Raw genomic sequence first — 24,153 nt, 5'->3', positions numbered from 1 at the left:
AGTAGAAAAAGTAGTTGTATGGGGAGAAGAGGGGTTTAGGAAAAAGTGCAGGAGGAGAGGGACAGCAGATGGGCACAAAGAAGCAGACATAAGATGTGAGAGAATATCATGTGTCCTTCCTCCTGGTTTCAAGCCATTTGTAAGTCACAGGTATATTTCCTGAAACTCCTTCAAGCTGCTATGTACTATTTGCAATTCAAGAGTCCCAACCAATATAAATGGCCTGAAGTCCTCAATTAACAGAAAACTGGAAAATAACAGTCTGGAAATTTAATTATCATCACCTTTATAAGGAAACACATATTACAGCATTCAGGAAGATGAGAATGCACATTAGAACTAATAAGGTTCAGTGAGTGGCTGGATAGAAATCAAATATATAAAAACAACAGGTTCCTTCACAAAACAGCAATAAAAAAGTTATCTTAGGTTAGTTGTCTTTTTCTTACTCCCTTGTTATGGTCTCTTTGAAATGTTCTTTTATTGTATGTTTTTGTTTTTTTTTTAATTTTTTTTTCAATTTTTTTTTTTCATACAGTTGATTTAAAAAAGAAAAAAAAGTTAAAAAAAAAAAAAAGGAAAAAAATATGTAGTGCCCCCTTGAGGAGCCTGTGGAGAATGCAGGGGTATTGGCCTACCCCACCCCGATGGTTGCTAACATGACCACAGACATAGGGGACTGGTGGTTTGATGGGTTGAGCCCTCTACCATAGGTTTTACCCTTGGGAAGACGGTTACTGTAAAGGAGAGGCTAGGCCTCCCTATAATTGTGCCTAAGAGCCTCCTCCCGAATGCCTCTTTGTTGCTCAGATGTGGCCCTCTCTCTCTAGCTAAGCCAACTTTGAAAGGTGAAATCACTGCCCTCCCCCCTACGTGGGATCAGACACCCAGGGGAGTGAATCTCCCTGGCAACGTGGAATATGACTCCCGGGGAGGAATGTAGACCTGGCATCGTGGGACGGAGAACATCTTCTTGACCAAAAGGGGGATGTGAAACGAAATGAAATAAGCTTCAGTGGCAGAGAGATTCCAAAAGGAGCCGAGAGGTCACTCTGGTGGGCACTCTTATGCACAATATAGACAACCCTTTTTAGGTTCTAAAGAATTGGGGTAGCTGGTGGTGGATACCTGAAACTATCAAACTACAACCCAGAACCCATGAATCTCAAAGACAGTTGTATAAAAATGTAGCTTATGAGGGGTGACAATGGGATTGGGAAAGCCATAAGGACCACACTCCGCTTTGTCTAGTTTATGGATGGATGAGTAGAAAAATAGGGGAAGGAAACAAACAGACAAAGGTACCCAGTGTTCTTTTTTACTTCAATTGCTCCTTTTCACTCTAATTTTTATTCTTGTTATTTTTGTGTGTGTGCTAATGAAGGTGTCAGGGATTGATTTAGGTGATGAATGTGCAACTATGTAATGGTACTGTGAACAATCGAAAGTACGATTTGTTTTGTATGACTGCGTGGTATGTGAATATATCTCAATAAAATGAAGATAAAAAAAAGATATTGTAAAAGGAAAAAAAATATGAAATGCAAAAGTGCGGACTCTATATGAAGACAACTATAGAACTTTACATTTATGTACTATTTCTGTACATTAAAAATCACATAAAATATGATTAGAATATTAAGTTATATATACCCACATATATAAATAGAACCTAGAATAAATAAATCAAAATGTTAACAATAGTTACCTCTGGATGTGTGATTATTGGTAGTTTATTTTATATTTTTTCATAATTTCTTTAACGAATTTTTTTTTTTTTAAATATGGAGGCTCTGGCAACTTTCCTAAACCCTGACCACAGCTGAAAAACAGAGACAAAAGGGAACACCAAAGACTCTTCGATGCCCAAAGCTCCAGGAGCAGCTTCTTTCTGCCTGTGGCAAAGGCTGTCTGTTGGTATGAAAGGGAATAGTGCATAGTGGAATGACTACAGGCTTTGGGGTCATACTGGCCAAGAGAAGAATCCTGGCATTGCCACTTACTACTTGTAAATAACTTGGGGGAATTACTTAACCTGTGAGCCCCAGCTTTCTCAAGCCTAATATAGGGATATTAACAGCTAATTTCCTGGACTTGCATGATGATGAAACAAGCTTAGGGTTTGGCATATTATATACCAATGGTCCCTAGAACTGGCTACTCATCAGAACCACCTGGGGAGCTTTTGAAAATTACAGATTTGTGGACCCCATCTCATATCTACTGAATCAGGAATTCCACAGGTAGGGCCTAGAAATGTAAACCAAGCATCTTTGGACATGCATTTTTTTTATTTTTACACAACCACTGTGTTTGGAAACCATTATTTTAAGAAACCAATATCAGAAGTTACATAAACAATTTCAGAAATATTCATGGAGTCAATTACTGACATCTGTGAGAGACAGAAAGGATAGGGAAGGAAACTAATAAACTACATTATTGTTTTGCGTTATTATTTAATTTCCTGTGTAGAAAACCAGGTCTTCTAATTAGAATGCAAACTTCTTTAGGACAAGAATCATGTATTCCCCCAAGTACCTGTCTAGAATTACTATACACATAGGATTTACAGAAGAACTACCTATTAAGTGAATGAGTGAAAAGGGGCAACAAATAATTAAATAAAGAATAAAATACCAACACCATTTTGCAACATTGAAATTAAAAATACTGAGACTTTGATATGACATTATTCCTGAGAAAGCAGACTTCTGATGAAGCCATCTTCACATTTATCTATGCAGTTTTAATTACAGAAACATTAAAAGGATCTAACTCCAAGGTATTTCATTTTTTTAAAATGTAATTTTATTGAAATATATTCACATTTCATACAATCATTCAAAGTGTACAATTGTTCAGTTTCATCATATAGTTGTGCATTCATCACCACAATCAAGTTTTGAACATTTTCATTACTCCAAAAAGTAAAAATAAGAATAAAAATAAAAGTAAAAAGAACACCAAAAATGTCCCATACCTCCCCCCCCCCCCGTATTATTCATTTACTTTGTCCCCATTTTTCTACTCATTTATCCATACACTGGGTAAAAGGAGTGTGAGCCATAAGGTTTTCACAATCACACAGTCACACCATATAAGCTATACAGTTATACAATCACCTCAAGATCAAAGATACTGGACTGTAGTTCAACAGTTTCAGATACTTCCTTCTAACTATTCTAATAAACTAAAAACTAAACAGGGATATCTATATAGAGCATAAGAGTTACTTCCAGAATGACCTCTCGACTCCATTTGAAATCTCTCAGCCACTGAAACTTTATTTTGTTTCAATTCCCTTCCCCCTTTTGGTCCAGAAGGCTTTCTCAATCACACAATGCAGGGTCCAGGCTCATCCCTAGGAGTCACCTTCCACATTGCCAGGGAGCTTTACACCCCTGGGTGTCATGTCCCATGTAAGAGGGAGGGCAGTGAGTTTATCAGCCAAGTGGGCTTAGAGAGAGAGGCCACATCTGAGCAACAAACGAGGTTCTCTGGGGGTGACTCTTAGGCACAATTGAGGCTTATCCTCTCCTTTGAAGTAACAAGCTTTTTAAGGGCAAGCCCCAAGATTGAGGTGTCAGCCTACTAAGCTGGTGGTCCCCAATGCTTATGAGAATATCAGGAATTCCCCAGCTAGGGAAGTTTAATATTTCCACACTTTTCCACAGTCCCTCAAGGGGGCTTTGCAAATACTTTTTATTCTCTGCCCAAATTACTCGGGGCTTCATGCTAACCTGTACAAACAACAAGGTCTCACGCTCTAGTCAAGGTTCCAGGTAATTACGGTATTTGAGTAAACTGACCACACAAGTTAAATTATATAGTGTGCTACAGAAAATATAGACTTTGCACCATATAACCATGTCTTCCTTTGGTCCCACACAGAAACCAAAGTTTTAAAACATGGTTAATATCATCCTCTACCCTCTAGTTTGATCTACCCCAATCTCAAGTCCATTTTATTCATATCTCCAAGTGAGGTCCGATCTCCTTTTCAGCCTCTTAAAACAGTTAATTTATGGAGCAACGCCAAAACTCACAGCTGCCAAACTCTGGCTCTGAGTCCCAGGTGCCACACAGACACCTGAAGCTCCAGGACCAACCACGTCACACACAAACAGCTCACAATCTCAAATTTTAGAAATAATTACAACTCATTAATAAATGTGACTGCTGTAAGAGCTTACAATCTAGGAATCTTTACATAAGCCTTTCTCTTATAACCCATGCTCCCAGATTCAATTCTCAGAGCTTACACATTGTTATTAGTCCGTATTAGTGAGGTATTATAATGTTTGTCTTTTCATTTCTGGTTTATTTCACTCAACCTACTGTCCTCATGGTTCATACAATTCATTGCATGCCTCATAATTTCATTCCTTCTTGCCACTCCCTCATGCAAAAACATTCTTATGTTTGTACATTTAATAGCACTCATTGACCACTCTAGCTTTCACTAAGTTATACAGTCCCAGTCTCTATCTTCTATCTTTCCTTTGGTGTCATACACTCTCCTAACCTTCCTCTTTCAACCGTATTCAGTCATCTTTTTTCAGCATACTTACAATACCGTGTTACCAACACAGTATTGTGCTATCCATTTCTAGATCTACACAATCAATCCTCTAGAACATTCTATATTTCTTCAACATCAAATGCCCAATCTCTACCTTCTTTCTATCTCCTGATATCTTCATTTCTACAGTCTTCTCCAAACCTCTCTCTCCCATCTTTTCCTATCTGTAGCAATCCCTTTAGTATTTCCTGCAGAGGAGGTCTCCTGTTCACGAACTCTCTCTGTGTCTGTTTATCTGTAACTATTTTAAACTCTCCTTCATTTTTGAAGAATGGTTTTGCTGGATACAGGATTCCAGTTGGCAGTTTTTATCTTTCAGTATCATCTTAAATATCACGCCACTGCCTTCTCACCTCTATGGTTTCTGCTGAGAGATCCGCACTTAGTCTTATCAAGCTTCCTGTGTATTAATGGATTGCTTTTCTCTTGCTGTTTTCAGAATTCTCTTTGTCTTTAACATTTGAAAATCTGATTAGTAAGTGTGCCAGTTTGAATGTATTGTGTCCCCCAAATGCCATTATCTTTGTGGTCTTGTGGGACAGACGTTTTTGGTGCTGGTTAGATTTGCCTGGAATGTGCCCCACCCAGCTGTGGGTGGTGACTTTGGTGGGATACTCCCATGGAGGTGTGACCCCACCCATTCAGGGTGGGCCTTGATCAGTGGAGCCATATAAAACATGCTGACTCAAAGAGACTGAATGGAGTGCAGCTGTGAGTGATGTTCTGAAGAAGAGCAAGCTTGCTAGAGAGGAATGTCCTGGGAGAAAGCCATTTGGAAACCAGAACTTAGGAGCAGATGCCAGCCACGTGCCTTCCCAGCTAACAGAAGTTTTCCGGACGCCATTGGCCATCCTCCAGTGAAGGTACCCGATTACTGATGTGTTACCTTGAACACTTTATGGCCTTAAGACTGTAACTGTATAGCTAAATAAACCCCCTTTTTATAAAAGCCAATCCATCTCTGGTGTTTTGCATTCTGCAGCATTAGCAAACTAGAACAGTAAGTATCTTGGGGTAGGTCTATTTGGATCAATTCTGTTTGGGGTACACTGTACTTCTTGGACCTGTAATTTTATGTCTTTCACAAGAGTTGGGAAATTTTAATTATTTCCTCTATTATTGTTTCTGCTGCTTTTCCCTTCCTTTCTCCTTCTGGGACACCTGTGACTCATATATTTGTATGATTCTTGTTGTCCTTCCATTCCTTGATGCCCTGGCTCATATTTTTCCATTCTTTTCCCTATCCATTTCTTTGTGTACAGGATTTCAGATGTCCTGTCTTCCATCTCACTGATCCTTTCTTCTGCCTCTCTAAGTCTGCTGTTTTATGTCTCCATTGTTTTTCATCTCTTCTATTGTGCCTTTCGTTCCCATAAGTTCTGCCATTTGTTTTTTCAAGCTTACAAATTCTTCCTTATGATCACCCAGTGTCTTCTTTATATCCTTCATCTCTTTTGTCACATTCTCCCTCACCTCACTGATTTGATTTAAAAAGATTTGTTTGAACATCCATAATTAGTTGTTTCAATTCCTGAATCTCATTTGAAATGTTAGTTTCTTCCTTTGACTGGGCCATATCTTCCTGTTTCCTGATGTGGCTCATGATTTTTTGCTGATGTTTCAGCATCTGACTTTCTTGGTTGGTTTTTCCTGGAGGTTATTTTCTCTCTTTTGCCTAAGGTTTTCTTGTTGGTTGACTTTGATCTCTATCTCTTCTTTTTTCTCTCCCTGGCCAGTTTTCAGAATGGCTCTGTCCCCCAGTCTTCTCCCCAAAATCAGGCGCCCACTGTGGCCTGCCACAGGGATGTGAGGTAGGCACTGGGCACCCCAGCAAGTTCACTGTGTGTGGTAATACAAACCTGCTGGCTTCCAATGGTCCTCTATTTTCCACTGGCTAGCAAGACCTGGGTTTGTTCTGGGGCCCTGCTTTAACAGTTCGATCTTCCCTATTTCTCAGCCAAAACAGGGCCAGGACTTCTGTTTAGTGCATGTAGACCAACTCCTGTCTTCCTAAGTAAGGGTCCTTGCACGTTCTGGACTGTCCAGCAGATAGTGCTATTTGGTAACTTAATCATCCTCAGAGGCTGCTCTGCCTTGGAGCACATCTGGGCAGAAACTGCAGGACTCCTATGCCCTCACTCTGCCAGCCAAAATCCAGCTCAATGTGGTGGTCTACTCTCAGTAAAGCACTCTCCCAGCTGATCGAGTGCTCCAGCTCTCCCCAAGAAGAGGAAACAGCCACTGGCTGCTGCTTCCCTCGAGGGTGGGGGAAGGGCTTTCAGACCCAGGGCTGGAAACGCATCTCTGTCCAGGTTTTCTCAGTCTCTTTGTCCCTCACTGATCTGGGCCTTGAAATGTCCTCCCCTGTCCACTGGGTCTTCAAACAGTGAGGGTATTTTTAACTGCTGTGAGATTTTAAAATCTGTGTTCCTGGTGGGAGGGGTCCCATCTGCTGTTTCTGTGCCTTTCCAACAGGGAGATCAAGTGAGGGGGAGGAGAGGTGACCGGCTAGTCTGGGACAGAAAATTCCTACCTGATACTTCTTCTCTTTCTTCAATTTGTCATTTGCAGGTTTTTTCCTCCAGTCTATATCCTCCTCCAGAGTTTCAAACAATTCAGAATTGTCCTTTTTCTCACTGAATCATGTTTCTGTCACCATGTTGATCCAAAGTATTTCATTTGTCATGTGGTCTCATGGCATATGGATCAGTAAGTTCATAAAGAACTCTGGGGTATGGACCAGATGCTTCTAAGATATCTTCCAACTCCTTTAATAGGAGGCTGTATTTATGTTGTGTCTGAAAAGATGGACTGGATTTGAATGGAACAATTAGGGAAGAAGAACATCCCAGGAGAGGTCATCACACTCACAATGATGATTCTTCTAGTGGGGAATGAAATAAAAGATAAGAAAAACAGCTGAAAGGATTTTAGCAAAACAAAAACAGGAAAAAAAGAATGAGGAAATGAATAAATGATTACCTACCCGAAAGGATTTGGCCATGGCATTCCTTGCCAAAAGAGAGTAAGTGTTTGAGGGATGTGTTCAATTTACTAGGTAGATGCTTGATGGACTCCTGACTCCACTTTTCTAGCATGCTTCTGGATACCCAGAGTGCTACACAGTGGCTTAATGAAGCAGCCCAGCCTAATGGAGAATTCAAAGATATTCCTTCTTGCACTGATGAAGTTCTAATCATCAGGAATGACCATCAGGAAGGCTGCTGGTCTGGCCACAATCTAGGTCTACATTTCAAAGCATGGACAGGCATGTTAGGGTGCTGTTATCCAGAAATAAGATTATGGGGTCAATTACTGAAATCTGTGGGACGGAAAGGAAAGAAAACTGAGAGAGCAAGATTACATATACAATTGACAGCATGGTCACAAATGAAAGCAAAATGGAGACTATTTCTTCACATTCTGTGAAGCTGATCAGGAATTAAAACAAATTAGACTTTAAGGAGTAAATTGGGGAGTAATAAATAAAAATCCTTCTCTATTAGAAGCATCAAAATGTAATTTGAAAAATTTATTTCTCATTTTGTAAAGAGATTAGTGCAGTTTTACAGTTATGGAATTGAAGAAAGCATAAACAAGAGTAAAGAAAGAGATAGAAGGGCTTAGATAAACCGATACTGCATTCACTGATGAAGAGGAGACTAACAGGAACCTCATTAAGATACATAAAGTGGAGTGGACAAGATAGATGGTACAAAGCTTTTTGAGTTTGTGTGAGAAATACAATAGAGAAGTATTAACCGGAACAACAGAAGAGGCCAGCTTAGTGAGATTTTTAAAGTAACAATGGCAAAACTAAAGAGACATCCATGAAAAACTATAGGAAGTCACAGAAGCACAATATAAGGAATAGAAAAAAGTGAGTGGGATTTTTGGTTCTACATAGTCATCATTTAGAAGCAGTCATTAAGAAAATCATACCTATTGAGGATAATGGCTCTACAATCAGAATAGGGGAAAGCAATAACAACTTTATACAGTGTGGTTTAGCAGAACACACCTGGCTTTTAGATGCAGAGAGAGCTGGATATAAAACATGGCACTACTACTTCTTAGCCATGTAACTTTAGTAATTTAATCAAACCTCTCTAAGCCGCCTCCTCCTCATCTGTAAATGAAAGCAACAATATCTACATCTTGCAAAATTGTTTTATTAGAGGTAATTCATTTAAAAGGTCTTGTACAGCACTAAGTGCTGCTGTTAATATGTTAATCATAATATTGTTAACATTATCTTTATTAGATGGTAGTGGAATGGTGAACGAATATTTATCATGCATCTGTAACATTCCAAGGTGATGCTGGTAAGTGTTGGGAGGATATGGAAAACAGACTACAGAGATTTTTTCTAAAGGAGGCAAAAAAAAGAGAAAGTCTAAGAAATAAGAGAAATATGATATAAACCATTATGAAATGTTTTAATAGCATTTTACTTTAGAAAAAGCTTTTTTTAAGTCTTTTCTTTTTGCTGAAATTAAAGCTTCAAAAATACATAATATGCCCAGCCTTTATACACATAGCAGATGAACACATATTGCAAATGCTAATACCAGCAACGTAATTTTTTTTTAACCTGAAGAAAATAATTAGTATATATCCCTTCCTCCCCTCATCCAACCCCCATCCCCAAAAAAGACTGTTATTAGGGCCATTAATGAGATAAGGAAAAACCTAGGTTGGAACTACCATGAGGAATCTATAACCTAGATGCCCTTCCAAATAATAAAGTACTCCTTGGCTCTAAGAACAAGGTACTGGCACAACAGTTTATAAAAATTGTGGCTTGCATACATCAATCCCTGTGACCCAGAGCTAAGTATAGCCCAAAAGACAACATCTAAAGAACACACAGCTTCGGAGGGTCAAAGTACCCAAGTGAAAAAACTCAAAGCCAAAACACAAGAGATACCTGCCCAGAGAATTTTAGAGGAGGAGTAAACAAAAGTTCTTATATAATAATATAAACTAAACATATAAATGTCAAATAAACAATTAAAATTATTTCCATTTACCTGATTGCTTAGAATTTCTTTCTTTCCACTGAATATTTTTGCATTTGATCTGGTTTTGTCTCTCTTTTCGGAGTCGTTCTAATCTTTGAGCTTGAAAAGAAATATTATAACTATAAGTTTGTCAATGAAAGTTTACTATAAACAAGACATAATTAACTACCTTTATATGAATAAAGATATTTTATTTTGCATATGCAGGAAAACAGTTATAAAATTTTAAAGGTGGCACCCTGAAAAGCAAATACCAACAAAAACATGAAAATATTCTTGATTTATAATTGAAATTAGAGGATATAAAACATTAATAGAGATCATAAAGATAGTATTAACATGGAAGAGAATAATAAAATGTGAAAACTTCTGTGATTAATATGACATTTCATTATATAAATCATTAATAACGGTCTTAAAGGAATTTTAATGCACAAATGAACTGAAGTGAATATTACATTACGGGAATAAAATTACTGTTATGAATTACTCTACCCATTTCAAAAATTAAAGATAAATGAACTCAGACTAGACTATTAAAGTTTTAAATATAAAATCCTTTATCTAAAAATCATGAAAATTGTAAAATGTCAAAGCTATATAAATTAGCACAGTTTTTCTTCAGTGGGCTGAAACAGTTTATAGGTAGTAAAATAAATGATTTGTATCTTTGTAACATTAGTCAAATCTTAAAAAGATTAAAAGGTAAATTCCTAGGTCACAGGACACCCCACAATCTCAAATAATTACACATCTAAGTACTACCTAAAGAAATTCTAAGAACAACAAGAGTCACCTAAAATTATGCATTTGTGATTATACTGCCACTGGCTGATCAACCTTCAAAACTCAGTGAACTCATCCTTTAAAGAAATACTGTCTGGCAAACATTAACAACTGCTGCATACTGAAACCACAATGGAGAAGAAAGTCATAATCGATATCAACTCTTAAAATTAGTTTTCTCTCGCTAACCTTAAACTTCCAATCCTGGCACAATGCTAATGAAAAAAAAAAAAAACAATAAATTTCTCTTTCAACCATGTTCAAGGTAGGAAATCAAACACTACTCTTTTAGCATTGTAATAGGGAAACATTGAAACTAATCTCGCCAGAAATTTAAACTATGTTGGCAAAAGCATTCTGACAATGTCACTCTAACCAAATCCCAATGAAGAAAAATACATTCAATTGCAATTAATAAATGTGAAGGCTACAGCACAAGTAATATAATCATAAAGCTCTCAATTTAGCAGCATTCACCTACTGAAATCCATTCAACCTGTCATATAAGATATCATCTCAATAACTTGCAAGGAAGTCAGTTTCAACTAGAGGACTGAGAATCGATGGTTCTAAATTATATTCAAACCTTCACTGAAATCCCGTTTTGATAAAAGTTCCTTTAGATACTGGGAAATGCTATTAATTATTTTCATCATGAAAGCAAACTCTTCTTTGTGGATGTCACAGAATGCTGAATTCTGAACCAAAACCTTAATGTGCCCTTCACTGTAAATTGTATTCAGCTCTATCTACAATACCCTTTTACGTGCATTGTTACATCTGGACCATGAAAATAAACATTTAAATATTTTCAATGCTCCACTATATCTCTTGCCAATACCTTTCGCAGGAATTAGCAGGTTACTGAAGTTGGTGAAATAGGTGATATTTTGTCTATCTAAAATGAAATTATCTCCTAGAATACCCTGCCATATTAGAACAATAGGTAACCTAAATAATTTAAGTAAAGGCAATGGTTCATCAAATTCCGACTGAAAGGCCTCCAAAAATTATAAGCTGAAAATAGGCAATAATAAGCTTTTAAAAGCTAATGACTAAATACTTATATACCAAAGTTGAACATTTTCAAACCCAAAGATCAAAGGGAGGTGATCAACTTAAGAAAATAAAGGTAAAGTATCAAAAACAGGGGCGTCTTCTCTAATCTCACATTCAACATAGGAATTCCTAATAAAACCAGCCCTAACAAATATTCAGTTACCTTCTCTCAACCCCTCAATTCCTCCAGGGGTTAGAACTCCCTGGCTGTTCAGTTTTCTGTATTAAAGGTGGAATTGAGTCAAACTGACACCTGCCTCCAGGTAGTCTACCTGGATATAATGTTCCCTGAAGACACTAAAAACAAGTCTATTTCTCTTTTTATATAATGACTTTATAACAGAAACCCAACATGTCTCTGCTAGCCAAATTTTTTACCTATTCTTCTTCTGTTCACTTCCTTCAAATAACATCATTCCAGAGACCCCTCTCCATTCACAGCTGCAGACAAGGAGATTTTGCTCAGACTCACTCTTGGTCTGAAACATGATCATGTCATGCATGTTCCTATTAATACAGAGAAACTTTCCACATTAAACTATCCTAACATTATGTATTATTCTATAAAGACTGTTCACTGATTTAAAGCTCAGAAGATATGACCAAAAGGCATGTTTACCCTGTGTTTGAGCGTCTTCTAATACCAAAGTCCCAACTTGAGGTAATATCGACTGACTGGGCATATACATAGCCGTGAGTCTCACCACTGCTTCCCTGAATTTCTGACCCACTGTCTCCAGGCATTGAAGGAGGATGAATCTTCTCTAGGTCAACATCATGATCAATAAGAACCATCTCACACATTCCCGTGTCATCACTGGTCACATGTGACTGTCGAATATGAGCTAGAATGATAGTTGGATTGTCCAAGAAGGCCATCCTTACTGTAGGCCAATTTCCTTAAAAGGCTATTTTCTCCTCTTCATCTTGTTTCATGGGCTCACCTACCTAGAAACATGATGTACACAGGCAATATTTAAGAATAAGGCAGAAAATGACTGAATCATTTTCAAACAAATTCCATGTGGTAAAATTATACCTTGAAAAATCAACATTTATTGCTGTTGAGAAATCCTTATAAGCACTAGGGACTACGGCTCTAGTCAATGAGATCTCCAAGGTATCAAAGAGGAAGGCTGGCTCTCTTGCAAAACAAATAATAGTAACTCCTCAGTCAGGTCACTGAAAGCAGGTAACTACTGTTAAAACAATAAATTCCCCTTTCTCCCTTTACCCCCATGCAGTCTCACTACTGTATAAGGTCATGGAGGAACAAGGTGTATTTTCCTCAGATATGTTAGAAGTATGAAACTATTTCATCAGTTTATAGTTCCTCCTCCTGTCACATGGTTGTGAGGAATTTAAAAAAGTACAGACAAAACTTTCTTAGTTACTAGGAATTTTACAAAAACACACCACAAAAGTAGTTTTGCTCAATAAACATACTATTTTCCTTTTTTCTGATTTAAGATAGTATTGTGCTTTTACAATGAAACTTACTAATCAAACTGGCCTGCTACAAGATTAATTGCTTGTTTTAGAAACAAAAAAAAAAAAAAAAGAAGAAGAAGAAGGAAATCGCCTGTTGAAAGTGTAATAATGTTTATTCTGGAAACAGGATAGTCTCTCAGTTAAATGGGAATACTTAACAAAGAAAAATATAGAATAGTCGTTAAGAATCTAGGCCCTAGAAGCAGATCTGGGTTCAAATCCTGACCCTGTCACTTGTTAGCTATATGAACTTGGTGAAAATACTCAATACCCTCAAACCTCTGTTTTCTTTTTCATTTATAAAATGGGGGTTCCAGAAATGAGAGGATATACATGAGCAAATGAAGGTAAAGTGCTTAAAAAAAAAGTACCAGCCACATAATTAAAGTTAGCTGCTGCTATTAAGAATGACGATGATGGTAAAAATATCATTATCAATTTCAGCCTTCAATTCTTGTTTAAAGTAATCCTAAAATGTATCAATATATTATCCTTCTTTAAGTTCACAGCAGGTAAAATGTCAGTGCTTCCTTTGTGTGACAGAGTACTCTGCAGGGTTTCTGGGTCTATTCCTCCAAAATCATTATGAAGTACAAGAAACTGAAGGCTGGATTGAATGTTCCTACAAACACTCCTAGAAGATATTTATTTTAGAAAGACTTAATAACACCAGATTTCCTTGTCATTTGTTTCTTCTACAAAGGAACATGGTAGGGGAACTCTAGTTAACAAATCATTATGTCTAACTAAGGTTTAAAAAAAAAAATGTCCAGTAATCATTCTATTGACATCCCCCAGTGGGTCTTAAAATAAAGATACAATACTGAGATTAAGAGGGAGTTTAACTGAGCAGTATCTCTAATAAAGTCAGTGAAGTCAATAATATTAATCTTCATTTTTTTTTCCTTTGAACTCATTGAGAACTTTAAACTAAGGCTAATGGGAAAAACAAAGGTGAGTAAGGCATCCCTCAAAGTGTCTATGGACTAATACAGACATACCATTGGATTCTCTTAAGTGTCAAATTTCAGAGATATTTAGCCTCAGAAACTTTAATCCTAATCCACCATTTACAGTAAATTAATCAGAAAAAAATACAAAATTAAAAGGGAGCATTTAAATTTCAACTGTAAAAATAACTTTTTGTATAATCACAAGAGATGTACAACCACAGAACTATTTAAAAGCAGAAGCATTTGGTTTGTAACAGAATCACAGTATTACAGATTGCCGGAGTGGCAAATGTCCTAGCAATCATGATAAACTGCCCTCTCTACATGAAAGTAAGGCAACTAGGGGCAGAGGGGCAGGTACTGTCAACTTGATATTGAATAATTCTCCCTTGCAAAAACAGGTAGGATGACACCTCAGGCTTCAACTAGAAGCCACACATTTCACAGGTGTTCTGGAACCAATAAGTCAAAGGGCAGAGGGCAAAACAATAAAGTATACTGAAGTACCCTCAATAAAATCTTTTTCAGGAAAACAGGCCTGCTCCATTACCCTTTAAGAAAAGAGGAAAAGGCAAACACCTCTGAAAGCACATCTCAACTCCTTAATTTTATCCTTATGAACAGAGGCCACAAAACACCCCAATACCAGAAGACATCATCTCTATTAGTACACTATGACTTCACATGCTGAGCAATCTGTATAATAATTCAATCAACAAATATTTATTCAAACAAGTCTTGATAGGAAACTCCAACAGTACTACCCCAGGAAACATTCTATTGTTCATGTCACTTTCTACTTCCTATTATAGGTACTTGAGGACTTAGACTTTAAGTTCCACAAGGACAAAGGCATAACACCACATCCCTTCTGATAACAAAGTATTTTACTCATGGCAGGAATTCAGTAACTGTTTCTGTCTGACTTCCAAGGACCATGCAATTTTGTTACAGAGTGAAGTCATATATGAGCATATCATGCATAAGTGTAACTATAAAGAAAAGAATGCTTTCTATTATTATTACCACATATACGTTTTCTTCAATTTGCCCTTCAAAATAATCACATCAGGACACTTAACTTTTTCCAACAACACGACTTTTCAAGACAAAAGAGTATTTTTAAAATCACCTTAAAAGCAGAAAATTGTCATTTGAAGATAGAACTGATTTCTAAAACCAGCAGAGCCACTCAGAACACAAATGAAAATAAGTTATTTTCTTCAATCAGTTGTGCAAAAATCAAAAAGATTTTAAAAACCTAATGCTGGTGGAGATCAGAGAAATGGGCATTCTCATGAACTGTTGGAAGAAATGAAAATTAGGACTTTTTAAAACATGAATACCCTTTCACTCAGCAAATCCCACTTCTAGGATTTGTCCCCAGGACTTAATTACACACAAAAAACCTTTTATCTCAGGATTATTTATAATATTGAAAACCTGTAGATAAGTTAAACATCAATCAATATTGCATATAACATGACATGAACATACAACGGGATGCTTTGCAGCCATTAAAAATACATGGTAGATCAGTATTTATTTACATGGAAAGACGTCCAGAATACATAAATAATGAAAAAAAAAACAGGGTCCAGAACAACATACCCAGTAACAATCGCATTTATGTAAAACTATTCATAGATATATCTCTTTGCATATATATGCAGAGAGTAATACCTGAAGGTACAGTCACCAAAATTTTAAGTGGTTACATCTGAGTATGAAGATTCACTCTCTTAGTACTCATCTATATTGCTTTATTTCTTACAGTTAAGATGTATAATTTTTAAGAAAAATATAAAGCCATTTTTAGTCACAGTAAAATATGGTTTAAAAAATCTGATTAATACATCTTTTTTAAGAAAACAACTATCCCCTCTCCCACATTATATCATGGTTTAAATATACTAAACAACACTCTAATTAACTTGGAAGACCATATATTTATTTTAGGAAGCTGCCACTGGCTCACATCTTTGAGGTCTTTTACTGCAATTGCTTCAGAGTATTTCAACTGGGTTCTGAAGGACACTAGTGACTTTTGAGACAATAATAGATGTTTCACAAAAAAAGACTTCTGCATTAAAATATGTTTAAGAAACACCAGATTAAGCAAAGTTAAACAAGTTTAACTTCCTGCTACTTAATCACAAGAATTCTCAAAACTTTGAAACTCTCATTTATGTTGTCAATCTCTAAGGTGAGAAATCTAGTAACACAATATATCTCAAACTTATTTGACCCCTAAACATTTCTTCCTCTGGAACAGTAAAGCAGACCAACTTTAACAGGGTTCCACAGAACATGGTTTAAATGCTGCTGTATACTTTAGCAAATGCTGTTTCTTCAGGCCTTGAACACCTTCTTTGGGCGTCACCAATTTTTGACACACTGAAATAGTTGCTGCTCATTATACACCTTTAGGTTATCAGGTAAACAATAATCTCAAGCTCCAGGAGATCTCCTCCCATAAGATATCCTACTTTCATGGCTTCTTTCTCCCATTTTTTAATTCCACATTCTTTAAAGCATAAAGATTTATTTTACACAAAAATGAAACCACAGGGACATCCATACAGAGTGGAAGGCGATTAAGACGTCCCAAAATGACACAGCCATTTTTAATGTACTGGGTGGATCACCTATTTTACTTCATTCATGCAACAAATATTTACTGAGGTCCTATATGTGTGCTAAGTGTGGTTCTAGGTGCAATTTGGATGCTATTATAACTTTACATATCCATTCATGTTCATTAATGATCACATATAACCTGCCTGTGGTAACTCAGAACATGCCCTAAACAATGGAGTAATTTTCAGAATATTTTGATGAGGGGAGAATGGGTATCAAGTCTTAACACAAGCATATTTCTAACAATAACTTTATACACACACATATAAAACAAACTTTATCTGTTATGGCTTATAGAAAAACATAAGGTACAACATAGTACAAAAAAAATAGATGGAAAAAAGGGCAATGAGGAAATAATTCAGATGAATTCATAAGCCAGTACATGCCATAAGATCCTATACATTTGCTCCAAGTAGACAGCAGAATTTCAGAAGCAAAAAGCCATTATAAGAACTAATCTTAACTTATTACAAAACTCAGAACTGTTCTATCCTTTTTACATGGATTAATTCATATAATCCTCAGAATAACCCTAGGAGATAATTGCTATTTTTATCTCCATTTTACAGATGGAAAAACTGAGGTACAGAAAGGTTAAGAAACCTGTCCAAAGATATACAGCTAATAAACGGCAGAACCAGGAATCAAATTCAAGAGCTTTGGATCTTAACTGCTATGCCATACAGCCTCTCAAAGCAAAGAGAGACAAAGAGTTACAATAGTCACACTAAACGGATTTTTTAAAATCCTGTTGTTGAGCTTTTTTGGTTTGGGTGGCCTCAGAAATTTCTTCGGTGAAAGGTATAAGACAGTTAATGTGTTATGCAGTAGACCACATCCTCAACTTTCCTACCTCTAATACAAGGGGGATTTGTACAATAGGAAGAAATATACAGTACACATTATGGCTAATCAAAAATTAAGTCACAGATTTCACATATGAAAGGAACTTTAACAATCATTTGCTTCTTGACCTGAAACCACAGAAGAAAGATTTACTTTAAATAAGATTTACTTTAAATACTTAAAGATTTACTTTAAATACTCATACTACTATGTATCTTTTTGAAAACCCTAACTTTTCAGCCACAAAGTCCATACCTGAAATATTATGTTTCTTCAAATAACCCCACCATCAGGCAAATGAGCCTCCCTATAGTCCTTCCCTACCTAAGCACCTGTCTGAGATAAGTAGCAACATGACTTTTAAATGTTAAGTCCAGCCAATGGTTAAAAAGAAATTCCTCTTCCTTCAAAATACACTATACATTCAATTCCCTCTGCCAGGCAGACTTTGAGCCCCCTCACCTGCAATCTGTGAAACTTGTTTGAATAAGCAACAGCCTGAGGCTTCTCAAAGGTCTGTAAACTCCCAATCAAAAATTACTGCTGCCCCCATCAATGTGTCATATAAATGTGGCATGTTAATTGTGTATTTATAAGATTGTTAATGGTTAGTTAATTTACCCTCCTACACTATTATTGTACTTGAAATGATTTAACGTCTGCTGAGGGAGTTAACAACATGTAACAACAGATGCGAGATTTTTTTTTTTACCTTTCCACACTGGTACCCCCGAACTTGACACCATTAGTAATAGACAAGATAAATCTGATTCCTATACAGGATTCCTTAAGAGTGTTACAGAAGCACCCATTATTTTGCACAACAAGGAATGATTCCAAATAGGGCGGAAAAGGGGAAGGCTTTTCATTATATACAAAGTGTTTCGATTTATAAAATGACAAGACCCTGTGTTTTACTAATATCTCAACATTCTTTGATCTAGTTGAAGCTCCAAATTCATACCTCCTGGAATTGAAAATAATTGAAGTGACCATTAAAAAAACATACTTTAATGCTTTTAAATCCCTTTCTCTCTTTCCAATTTAACTCTAAATTAAACCTTCATTTATTTTTTAGAGTACCAAAAATTGAGTTTTTTTTCCCTCAGAGAATTAAAATCTTCTCCATGTGACTGTGCCTAATTGCATTACGCTGTAAACAGTAAGACCATATATCTGGAAAGTTTACTTTTTCCTTTCACATTTTATTTCCATACCTTGACTAAAAGTTCTTATTAGATTAAATTACAACAACAGAAAAGAAAAGCTTATATCTTCTTTTGAATAATATAAGATTCATCCACTAAATATCATCTGAGTGCTAGGCACAGGAAATCCTTCAAAAAATTATATGGACCCTGGCCTGCCCCCTCCAGAGGTTTATAAACTTCTTCTGAAGAGCTATGTCATGTACATACACAACAGTAACATAAGGCATAATAAATATGCTAACAACCAAATGAGACACTAAGACAGTATGTTTTCCAAGAGACAGGAAAGTCATGGAAGGTTTCAGGTAGAAGGCAGCATTTAAGGACAGCTAAGCTTTTCTTAGGCAGAAACACAAGGGGGAATAATAATACTAATAGAAGATATTTACCGAGTTCTTACTATGAGCTGTACTAATCACTTTTCATGTAAGAACATATTTAATCCTCACAACTACCCCAGGAGGCAGGTACGTTTTATAGGCTTACAGGAACTACACAACTTGCCTAAGGTTACATGGTGGATTTTTAAAAAGACCCAACACCTTGCCACTCTTCCCATGAAGAGTAGGTAGTCTATTTTCTCCACCCCCTTAAATTTCAGTTCACATCATGATTGCTTTGACCAACAGAAGATAGTGGAATTAACACTGTGACTTCTAAAAATCGGTCTCAAGAAAATTTGCAGCTTCTGCTCTGTCTTCCTGGAACACTTAATTTACCATATCTGAAGAAGCTCAGGATTGAAAAATCATGTGGAGAGAGAGGTTCTTTCTGCCATTACTATCATACCAGCTATCCTTGCTGAGGCCCCTGACCAGTGAGTGAGACCATCTGGGACGAGCCAGCCTCACCAACCTCCTGGGAGGCAAGGTCTCCTCTCCTATAAAATAACTCCTTCAGACAAAGGGACTCTAGTCCTTGATTTTCTTGCCTTGCACCACTAATTTCCACCTGAAATACCTCTGAATCTTACTATCCACCAATACCCAGTTAAAGGGAGCCTGGTATAATACAGTGCTTCTCAAACTTCACAGACACATCTGAATGGCAGAGGAGAGTGACCATAAATCAAGGTATAAGACAACTTAAGGGGAGTCACCTAAAGCAACATGTCATAAATAAGAATCTTATTTTTAGAATTCATTCATATTTTGCATTCTATCCTATAATATTCTGCACCTGTGTTTAATAGGAAAAAAAAAAAAAACATGTTTTACTTTTGAATATGCAACTAAAGTTGATACTCCAGAAAGCTGTGCTATGCTTACCTTGTGGCTTCTATAGTACCACCAGCATATAATGGGATTCTCAAAACTCTAGTTTGAATAGCAAGGGTATAGTGGAAAAATATAGGCTTTGGTGTCAGAAATACCATAGCTTGTGAAGATAAATGGCACTTTATCAATGGACAACTAAAAATCTAAACTTTGCTCAATAGACACTTCAAATGACAAGTATGAAGAACTATAATTACTAATCATGCCAAAGTATATATAAAGTTCTAGGCACAAACTATATTAAAATTTTTATTATTATGCAGCTGTTATAAAACAATTAGTATTCTCAAAGTTTTTAAATAATGTTTATTAGCTAGCAATAGCTGTGAAACTTTAGGCAACCTAACCACCTACCACCCTCTGAACTCCAAATCTGCAAACATTTCTGGCTGCTATAAGAAATCTGCTATAGGTACAATGAAGCCCTAAATTATTTTTCCAATGGGTATTTTCTCTTGACATAACAGAAGTGATACTCACTTGTGAGAAAATTATTTTGGGTTCTACTTTCAGATCTCAGGTAAAATGTTCACAGTTTTACTTAGAATGAAGAATATCAATAACACTAAAGATACCAGGCTGTCTCTCAATGTGAAATTACCAGTATATGGGCTAAAACCTTAAATAGCACTCAACTGTTTACTCAATGATTTCATTCATTCAATATATATTATGACAAAGGTGATGGACAGGTCACTCTTAATTATTATTGTTACATAACACTCCATCTTAGCTGATTGAAGAGAGAGATTCCAAGATTTTAAGCCAGAGAGAAGCAAACAGCCATGCCACACATGGGAAGGACCTGAGAGTAACCTTTAGGAGCTAAGAGTGGTCCCAGTCAACAGCGAGCAAGAAAACGGGGACATCAGTCATACAGCCACAAGGAAATGAATTCTGCCAACAACCTGAGGGAAGCTTGGAAACAGATCGTGAGTCGAGCCTCCTGATGAGGCTGTAGACAGCTCACATCTTGATTTCATCCCTGTGAGATCTTGTGCAGGCCCAGTCAAAGCCGTGCCAAACTACTGACCCACGGAAACTGAGATAATAAATTTGTGAGGTTTTTAAGCTGCTTAAGTTTGTGGTAATTTGTTACGCAGAAACAGAACACCAATATAGTATAGTGCAGGAGTACAAACCTAAATCCCTTCAGGTGCTCCATAATCCGGTTTCACTCACCCATCCCTTCTCTCCAGGGTGTAATTCCCAGGACTACTCTGAACATGTTCTGGCCTTAGATGATGAGGCCCTGTGTCTGAGATATGTCCATCTCCTCCAACACAAACCTTATTCTTCTAAGGCCAACTCAAACATCTCATCTTCTGCAAATCTCCCCTTAATTCCCAGGATCCAAACTGTTTTAAAAAACTTTATTTCTACCTCTATTACAGTTACTTACACGAATATCATTTTTTAAGGAACTGCCCATTTCATTTTCCTTTTATTCAATTCTAGATTCAAGAATGTAGTTACTCTATTAGGGTATGAATACCTCTTTCCTCCAATCCTTTGTGAAGGTCCTGAAGATGGGAATCCCTAAACTCTATCATAGTAATGCAGTGGTTCTAATGCAGTTGTTCTAAGCTGGGGGTGGGGGTGGGGGGCAATTTTGCCCCTCAGGAGACATTTGGCAATGTGTAGAGACATTTCTAGTTGTCCCAATCAGGGGAGGGGGGACTATTGGCATCTAGAGGGTAGATGCCGGGGATGCTGTGAAATATCCTACAATACACAGTAAAACTCCCCAAACAAAGACTTATATCTCCAAAATGTAAATAGTGCCAAGTTTAAGAAATCCTCCAGTAATGAGTTATTTGAAGCCACCAGTTTTTGGTAATTTCCTACTCCCTCAGAATTTTCATTTGGACTAAAACTACACTAGACTAAAATCTATGCTCAAAACTTCTAAAGATGAACTAATTGAAGTTCAACTTCTAGTATTTGTTTTCTGAAATTTTAACTTATCCAAAAGAGAAAGATAGCCCAAATTACTACCATAAAAATAAGTTGCTTTCCCTCAAACTTATCCCTTGGTCTGAAAAGCCTGTCTGCCCTTCTTTATTTGGCTACCTCACACTCATTCTTCAAAATCCAGCTCAATGGTTAATTCTTCCAGTAAACTTCCTTAATGAACTCCATAGACCACGTTAACTGCTTCCTCCTTTGTGTTCTCATTGCAATGCACTTTGTCCCTACTTTTCCCAAATAATTAAACCAGGACATTGCCTGTTACTAGTAGGCACTATTGAATTTATTCATTAAACAAATATTTATTAAATGCTTACTATGTACCAGGGCACTGTTCTAGACAGTGGGCATAAAGCAGAAAACAAAGTAGAAAGAAATCCTTGCCTTTGTGGAATTCACATTTTAATGGAGGGAAACAGACCCCCCAAAAAAGGCAGAAGTAAATTACATAATAAGTTAGAGGATAAGTGTTCTCTATAAACAGGGAAGAGAAATGGGGCATGCTGGGTGAAGTCACAGGTTGCAATGGTAAATACAGTTAAGGAATGCCTCACTGAGAAGGTGACATCTAAGGGACAGGTCACATAGATATCTGAGGGAAGGGCACCACCAAGCAGGTGGGGCATTCTGACATTGTTCAAGGAACAGCAAGGAGGCCAGTGCTGCCAGAATCCAGCAAGAGAGCAATTAGCAGAGGATAAGGTCTGGAAGAGCAGGGCAAATCATGTATAGCCTTGCAGGCCATTCTAAGGACTTCAGCTTTTACTCTAAGTAAAACAGAGAGTCAGTGGAGGATTGTGAGCAAAGCAGCAATATGATCTAATTCACATTATAAAAGGTTCTCTCTGGTTGCTATGTTAACGGCTACATCAATTAATGAATGAATGAACAAACTAATCACACAGTTTTTTTTTTTAATAATCTGTTCATATGTTGGTTTCCTCTTATAAATTCTAAGCTTCTTAAGGACACTAACTGTCTTATTCATCATTGTGCTGCCAGTTTTTAGTAGAACGTGGCTGGCATTCAGTAAGAACTCAGTGTGGAATGAAAAAACAAATGAATCTTTCGTATTCCCAAGAAGCTGTGCCATGATTTTCCAAAAGAAGGCTCCTGATGGTGCTGGTTCAGTAGACAGGTCTCCTGCTATAGTCTAGGATGGATTTTCCTTTTAGTGTCTCCTTGGTATCTGAAGTTTGCTTAAGTAATTCAAGAGAGCTATGTTTCCACCTAACCTGGCTCTCAGGTTAACCAAGTCAACTAAGGAAGCAACATAGTTTATTGTAAAAACCACTCAGGAATAAGGAAAAGGTTCAAAAATTGACTCTGGTGATGAACGCACAAATGTATGATGGCACTGTGAACAACTGTACACTGTGGATGTCTGTTGGGTGTGTTAATATAGCGCAATAAAACTGTATTAAGAAAAACACTCAGGAAACCTCAGTTCTAACTCCCTAATTACCATGGACCAGTTACATGACCTTTCATAAGTCCCTTTTTAAAATCTCAGCTGTTTTCTCATCTGTAAAATGGGGAGGATGAACTACATTGGTCAGTACTCAACTGCTTTGAAACTCATCAAATTTGGTACTCGACGCATTTTGACATGAAAATTTTTTTCCCAGTACTCATCGCTTGTTTGGTACTTAACGTGCAAGCGTCAGTTGCCTCATGACCCGCTACCTTTTCCAGCCAAAACAAAGGGTCACGCATTAGACATGCATTAGCTCTTGCCCTGTACACACTTCCCTGCGGTCTTATCTTAGCTTCTGTGGTCATTTTGTATATTTTTGTGCTTTTTTCTAATCATGGGTCCTCAGAAAGGGAGCAGTGAGAGTGCTGAGCAGAAAAGAAAATTACTTCGCACCACTACCGAACAAAAAAAAGAAATAGGCAAATATGAGAGCGGTATTTGCATTACTGATCTTGCTGGGGAATACATATGACTATAACAATGATCTCCACCATCATTAAGCATAAAGAAGCAATAAAAAAGGCTGATGTTGAGGAGTTAGTGGAGGAACATCAAGACGAGCTCAGCACTGAGGAGCTGCAGGAATTACAGGAGCAGCAACAAGAGGTGGCTGAAGAGATTTCTTCAGGTGAGGAGAGGTAAGAGAGTATGTCTCCAGTTCCTTGATAAAAGAAATGTGTGCAAAATGGGCAGAAGAAGTTCAACAACTTTGTGAAGAAGTACCACCCGGAACAAAGCTCTGACAAGCAGAATTGTGAATTTATTGAATAACCAAAGAATTTCACATTTTCAAGGAATTCTGAAAAGAAGACAGAAGCCAGTCCTTGCTG

The 24,153-nt window shown here is 37.0% G+C and overlaps 1 protein-coding gene across 7 annotated transcripts in view; it reads right to left on the bottom strand.

Moving 5' to 3' along the window:
- The window catches only part of MAPKAP1 (MAPK associated protein 1), a 346,539-nt gene that overhangs the window by 277,219 nt on the left and 45,167 nt on the right, over positions 1 to 24,153 (bottom strand). For 5 of the 7 annotated variants that reach the window (XM_037798457.1, XM_037798460.1, XM_037798461.1 and 2 more), the window contains exons 2-3: positions 12,075 to 12,402; positions 9,619 to 9,708 (exon numbers count right to left, since the gene is read on the bottom strand). The exons of 1 other annotated variant lie outside the window; for it this stretch is intronic. In XM_037798457.1, the coding sequence (XP_037654385.1) occupies positions 9,619 to 9,708; positions 12,075 to 12,333 (349 nt within the window). In that variant the 5' untranslated portion in view covers positions 12,334 to 12,402. Of the gene's footprint in view, positions 1 to 7,118; positions 7,470 to 7,571; positions 7,908 to 9,618; positions 9,709 to 12,074; positions 12,403 to 24,153 lie in introns of those variants that run through there. One more of the 7 variants, XM_037798463.1, reaches the window with a different exon arrangement.

The sequence above is a fragment of the Choloepus didactylus genome, chromosome 10 (genome assembly GCF_015220235.1).
Source record: "Choloepus didactylus isolate mChoDid1 chromosome 10, mChoDid1.pri, whole genome shotgun sequence".
NCBI classification, from domain to species: Eukaryota; Metazoa; Chordata; class Mammalia; order Pilosa; family Megalonychidae; genus Choloepus; species Choloepus didactylus.
Note: the sequence above shows the minus strand (reverse complement) of the source record. Positions and strands in the feature narration are given on the sequence as shown.